General features: G+C 33.9%; 1 protein-coding gene across 6 annotated transcripts; it reads right to left on the bottom strand.

Annotated features, from left to right (window-relative positions):
* Positions 1-1,319: 1,319 nt before the first annotated feature.
* LOC110279043 (signal recognition particle 14 kDa protein-like) lies at positions 1,320-4,978 on the bottom strand. Of its 6 annotated transcripts, XR_008007276.1 has the most exons (7): positions 4,909-4,978; positions 4,637-4,691; positions 4,402-4,548; positions 3,882-3,994; positions 3,483-3,568; positions 3,256-3,365; positions 2,453-2,500 (listed from the first exon to the last, which is right to left on the bottom strand). XR_008007276.1 is itself a non-coding variant. In XM_052259509.1 (3 exons), exons 1-3 carry the CDS (start codon positions 3,536-3,538, stop codon positions 1,655-1,657), a joined length of 285 nt encoding a protein of 94 aa, XP_052115469.1. In that variant the 5' UTR covers positions 3,539-3,845; the 3' UTR covers positions 1,320-1,654. The 6 variants fall into 6 exon arrangements, 2 of the variants coding, with proteins under 2 accessions (XP_052115469.1, XP_052115468.1); XR_002371890.2 differs by lacking the exon at positions 2,453-2,500 and having other exon boundaries at positions 2,564-3,365; positions 3,487-3,568; XR_008007275.1 differs by lacking the exons at positions 2,453-2,500; positions 4,637-4,691 and having other exon boundaries at positions 2,564-3,365; positions 3,487-3,568; positions 4,909-4,974.
* Between the last annotated feature and the right edge of the window lie 1,232 nt (positions 4,979-6,210).

Here is a 6,210-nt window from a genome sequence, read left to right on the forward strand (position 1 = left end):
TTTTTTCCGTAAAAAGTTAAAAAGTAATAAAAATGAAAGTATAGACAATAAATATATTAAAAAAATCATTTTTTATAATTAAAACAATCAATATTCACATACTTTAAAATTAACAGTTAAGAATCATTAAATAATAATTTAGTTAAATTAATTAATTAATAAAGATAATTATATATAAATTTTCACCGTTAAAATTTCAGAGAGTTTTAAAGGATGCGAGAGCACAATTTACAACAAGGTGAAAATTCAAGTACAGTCGACTACTTCACGCGAAGTTGATAACTGAGAGGGGTTAAATAATTTGACTGATTTGACTAAATTTTCATCTAACGATTTTCATCTATTAACTTCACGTGAAATTGACTGCACCTGAATTTCTATCTTACATCAATCAGCACAACAAAGTCAAAAACAAGAAGAGGTGCAGCATCATACAATGCAAACACTCAAACATCATGAAAACCAAGACCCAAAAATTAAATAACAACTACTAAAAAACAAACTAAAAAGCTCAAGCACAAAGACAAACCATGAACTATTATACCGCCCTACTAAACAACTCTGAGCCCATAAATTCAAGCCTTCCACCAAACAATTAGCATCCCAATCACCTTTCTTCCAAGTTGCAGTGCATATTTGAATATCCTTCAAAATATCTTTCAAATTAGGTTGTTCATTGGTTTTTATATGTAACATCGATCTTAATTATAAGAATGAATAATTATATCAAAATTATTTATAAAGGACTTAAGTCAATAAAGAATAAAAATTTTATCATTACACATGAATCACAATTTCATATTCTTTATCGAAGATATATGTCTGTTTTATCCGATCTAAATAACTAATTAACTATATATCACTACAAGAGACATGTCGAATAGCGGCGGTTATTTTAAGGATTAGCGGCGGTTTAAAATGGCCGCGAAACGAAATTTCAGCGGTTCCATAAGCGTTGCCTATTAGGGGGTGGAGATTTGATTTTGCGACGGTTTTAGAAAACCGCTGGCACAACCGTTGCAAATCAGATAATTGATTTTGCGGCGGTTTTGAACCGCCACGATTTGGTTAATAAGTTTTTTAAAAATATTGCAGCGGTTTGTAAACCGCCGCAATTTTGAATGTATTTTAAAAAAAATGTGTATTGCGGAGGTTTATAACCCCCACAATTTGCACAACTATATTAAAAAAAATTAACTTCATAAAACTACTCAATTATATTGCTTCTACATCAAGACAAATACAAAAATAAGAACAAGATAAAAATGGCTAAAATATCACAAGTAAAATAATTACAAATCAGTTGTAAATCACTCCTTGATCTTTCATTTCCTGTCACAATTATGATCAATCTGACTTCATGATTTTTTTGTAAAATTTTTATTAAAATACAACGAAAATGTTTAATAGGGATTCTTACCGCATACATGTTTTACATCTAAACAAACACAAAAATAAGAGCAACCTAAAGATGGCTAAAACATCACAAGAGTAAAGTAATAACAAATCAAGAGAATGACATGTCCAAAACAAAATGACAGAAGCAACATGCACATTTTAATAATGGTCTTCTCTAGTGGATAGGCAGCAGAGATTGAGTGCAAAAAACGGGACCCTACTGAGATATTCCATACTGCCAAATGCTCATAATCAATTATTTGTAGTTCCTGAAAGCACTAGCACTGCCAAATGCTTCATGTATCTCCAAATGTAAAAAATGGACAATGTCTACAAGCTTTTCCATTACCAGAAGAGTCCACAATAAGATTTTATATTTCTACAAAAATAAAACATACTCAATATAAAGTGGTTGAAAAGACCATGGACCATTCTGTTTTTATTGTAGAAGATGAAAATTATTACAATAGAAAGAGTTAAACTACACCATTGAAAACACCAACCCAAATGAAATTACCAAACAATAAAAGGAAGTCATTATAATTCAAAGAATTCGGGACAGTGCAGCACAAACAAAATCCTAGACCACAATGATTTTTTCTTCAAATTTCTCACCAACAAAGTCACTCTAATGCCCCCACAGGCAGCTGTTTCTACTATAATGTTAGTATGTAAGCGAGGAGGCCTAGTGTGATTCACCTAATAACTATAACATAGCATCACTTGTAAATATGTTCCTAACTTGATTCTACAGCTATTTCAACATAAAGGAATATAACTTATAATGCTACAAAAATGTTATATGTATGCCAAAAATCAGCCACTATGTATTTGTGTATGAATACATATATTGTTTAACTCATTTTCAAGGTGTATTTTGTATTCCAATATGCATTTTATATGAGTGGCTGATTTGGTGGCTAAATTTTTTTTACACCTAGCATAGTTCATAGTCCTAATATAACTTATAATCTGAAATCATTAGGCATTACAATTTGTAGTTGTTGTCGATGCTTTAATCTCAATATTTCAACTACTATATGATATTCCTTACCTGAGTGCATTAAACTTGGTCCTTGAAATTTTGCAGAGCAACTTGTTTCTAGTCAAAAAAACAAGCAAGCAATAATGCAATGAATAAAACAAGATTCAGAACTAAAAAATTTCCAACACAACAGCACCTCCGATGCATTTTTCCAATTAAAAAAATAAGTTATTAATAGTGAAAAGGACTTATGCAGGAAACATTGGCATATTTATAACAAATATTTTAGATAATTTTCATAAGTCCATATACAGCTGAGTTGGTTTAGATTAATTCATGCTGAATACTATTTTGTTTTTGGGAGTTAGTTTGGTATCAAATATTGTTTAGTATTTCTTGAGAGATTTTTATTTCTATAAATTTACAGGTTTAAAATCAATTACAGTAGATGAAATTTGAGATCTCTGTGACTGTAAATATGATCAAACAAGAATTGGGTTTTAAAATTTGAGTAATTCATAAACACATGAGATTGTAAACCATGCCCATTAAGAGATTAAGAAAAAAAAAAGGTAAAAGAGAATAGCTGAATGAAGAAACACTAGTAGTGATGCTTCAACTATCCTCCTTTCACTTTCCCTATTTTAGATTCAGTATTATCTATGTGAGAGCCCTTAATAATTACAAGTGGGGGAGACGAATATCATGCCACATGGTGGAGTTAGACTAGGAACTTTATGCCTACAATTAGTCACAAGATTATCTATGATATAAGTTTGCGCTACTCAAAAATTTCCAATTAACATGAACCTTCTAAAAGCACAATGAGAAATGAGAATGATAAGCTCATAATATATAAGATACACACGTACCAAAGTAGAGAGTGTCTTTTTTCCATTGGTGGCATGGATACGGCATCTATACTCAATTACTTCACCAGCAGTTGCCATTTTATTCCTAATGGCTTTAGACTTCAAGGATGCTAAAAGGCGCACCAAGAACATGAACAAGAAGAATAAGAAGTTAGAATTCACTTTGCAAAAAAATAAAACTTAAAGCATTTGATCAGACCATAAAGTCAACACTAATACACACATACACACATCGTTTAAGTGTAACCCAAACAGAGCCCGTCTCAGTGCTTCGCTCGAACATGCTGGTGAGTTCATTGAGAAACGGATCTAGCTGTAGAAGAACCCAGAAAAAACATGCAAAATAGTAGGGTTTAGAATGAAACAACAACACAAGACAATAATACCATGCCGATTTCGCAATCAGAATCCTACTTCATACTTTGGAAGAGAAGGTTACGAATAATCCTACTTCACAAGACAAGCATTTTTATAATTGATAGTTAAGCTGCAAAAGCTATGAACAATTGGGATTTTTACATAAATCCCAATAAATATTTTCAAACAAGAACAGTAACAATTCAACATTAAATTATAATAACTTCAATTCACCACAAGACATAATAAAAGTTGAAACATATATTTACCAAGAGAAGCCAGCTGCTATTTCTTCCCAGACCCTGTGGGGCGACTTCTACCCCGTTTCTGGCCTTGTTGTGGAGCTGACTTATAGTGACTCATATGTTCAATACAAATCACACTGATACAGAAATTGAAAATGTAGAATTTATTAGATAAACAAGTAACTGTAGTATACCTGAATCTAACTCTCTTGAAAATTTTGACACCATTAGGCTTTATTATTAGTGTCACGTAAACACCAAGCTCAAATTGTTTAATAACTTGTGTTTCTCTATTTCTCAAATAGTTCAGGATGATGTACTTGAAATTATAATCAAGGGATTTGTTCTATTTCTCATATATTCTCTCTGAAATATTTTATGCCATTAATTTGGATGACTAAGCATTTTTTATAAAGAAACATGATGCTCAAATACTAAAGCAGTTTGTAGTAAGAAGTGTGGAATTGAAAGTTAAGCAATCGAGACATTTATATATATAAGTCAATGATTTCAACTATATCCTTGGTAAATAGAATGAAGATACCTGAATAATAGTGGACTCAAAAATTTCTAGCATTACTTTATGCTTAGAAGACTCATCTGCTGCCAATGTTGTAGCTTCCTTAATATTTTTGCGAAGCTTTTGATTTCCCACATCTTTCATTTCACTTTTCTATTTCAAACTTTGAATCTACATAAAAATAATATTCATTAACTTAATATTGGTGATCCTTGAGGTTTTTCAGAGAATATGGAAAGTGAATCAACAGGAAATTTACTTATTTCTGCAATTTTGACACTTCTTGATTCAGAAGATCATTTGTTTTCCTCAAACTATCAATAAAATATACAATACGTATGTCATTGCCAGTCAGGCAGCAAAATTAAATTTGAAAAACAAACAAGACATATCATCGATGAAACAAAGCAATTACTGGGTAAAAAAAAAAGAGCAAAACCAATTTTAAAGTACATAGAAAAAAAGTTAGGAGAATAGTGGAACAAAATCGAAGCAGAACAGTTTCAAAAAAAAAGGAAGAAGCAGAGTCACCAGTGAATCTGTCCTGGTTTCGGTGACGGTTGTAACTGGTGGCGGTGTGTGCAATGGCGACCTCCTCTCCCTATTCGGCTCCTCCCAGCGGCAGATCTATCAATGGCAGCAGCAGCAAACCCTAATGGCGACGGGAACAGGGTGCGACGGCGACGGCCTTGACCCCAATCGACGGCAGCGGCGGCAGCAGAGCAGGACGGTGCGAGAACGGACCTCCTCCTTCTCCCCTGCGTTCATTGTCTTCTGCTTCTCCTTCACTCTTCGTCGTTCTTCTCCTTCGTGAGCGCGCGCACTCCCTCTCTTCGCGCGCTCTCTCTCTCTCTCTCTCTCTCTCTCTCTCTCTCTCTCTCTCTCTCTCTTCAGCTTCAGTGGCGACGACGGCAAGCTTAGTGGTGGCGGCAGTGGCAAGACGCGATGGTGAAGAGTGAAGACCCGCGATGAGGACGACGACTGCACTGGCTTCGCGGTAAGCTGATGCGATCTCCCTCTCTCTTCGCGGTTCTTTCTCTTGCGGTTCTGGCTTTCCGACGGCACGGCAACGCGACGGCGGCGGAGAACCCAGCAGCGGCGGAGAACCCAATAGCGCCGGCTCGGCTCCTTCCTCTCTTCCCTCTTCTCTGTTTTTCCCTCTTTTCTCTTTAGGTTTCTCTCTTTCTTTTTTATGCAGTTGCTGAGTGTTATTGTATTTTTGGGAAGGGGGAGATTGAAATATCGCCAAAAAAAGGTCGATTAGCATCGGTTCTTCAAAATTTGTGGCAAAACCAAAATAAATAACTGCTCTTTCAATTTTCACCGCTAAAACTGTTGGAAAATCATTAGATAGCTGCGGTTATGAAAATAGCTGCTAGTTGTCCGCCACTATCTTCCGTTTTTATTCCACTTATAAAATTAATAGTAGAAAATCACACTTTATTCTCTCAATTGTTTAAAAAAATTAAGAGATCCATTTTCACTTTTATCACCCACTCCACTCTTATCATCCTCAAATGTATCATTAATATTGTCTCCATTCATTTCCTATTTTCTTTCAAATTTCCTTATTTCTTACCGTAAATCGAAAGCAAATGTAATAGATTTTGAGTAATTGTGTTTAATATTAAAAAATTTGCATTGAAAAGGATTTGAACCTACAATATAGTATATCAAATTACATCTCGTATGAATGAAAAACACAAATTATATATGTACCCCTAATAGCAGAAATATAGAGGCTCAAAAATTTGGAAATGGCAGTAATGTCTGAAATGCACAAGAATGGTATAGTATAGGAAATACAAATGGACTATGAAAATTTGCTAGCTG

The sequence above is a fragment of the Arachis duranensis genome, chromosome 3 (genome assembly GCF_000817695.3).
Source record: "Arachis duranensis cultivar V14167 chromosome 3, aradu.V14167.gnm2.J7QH, whole genome shotgun sequence".
Lineage (NCBI taxonomy): Eukaryota > Viridiplantae > Streptophyta > Magnoliopsida > Fabales > Fabaceae > Arachis > Arachis duranensis.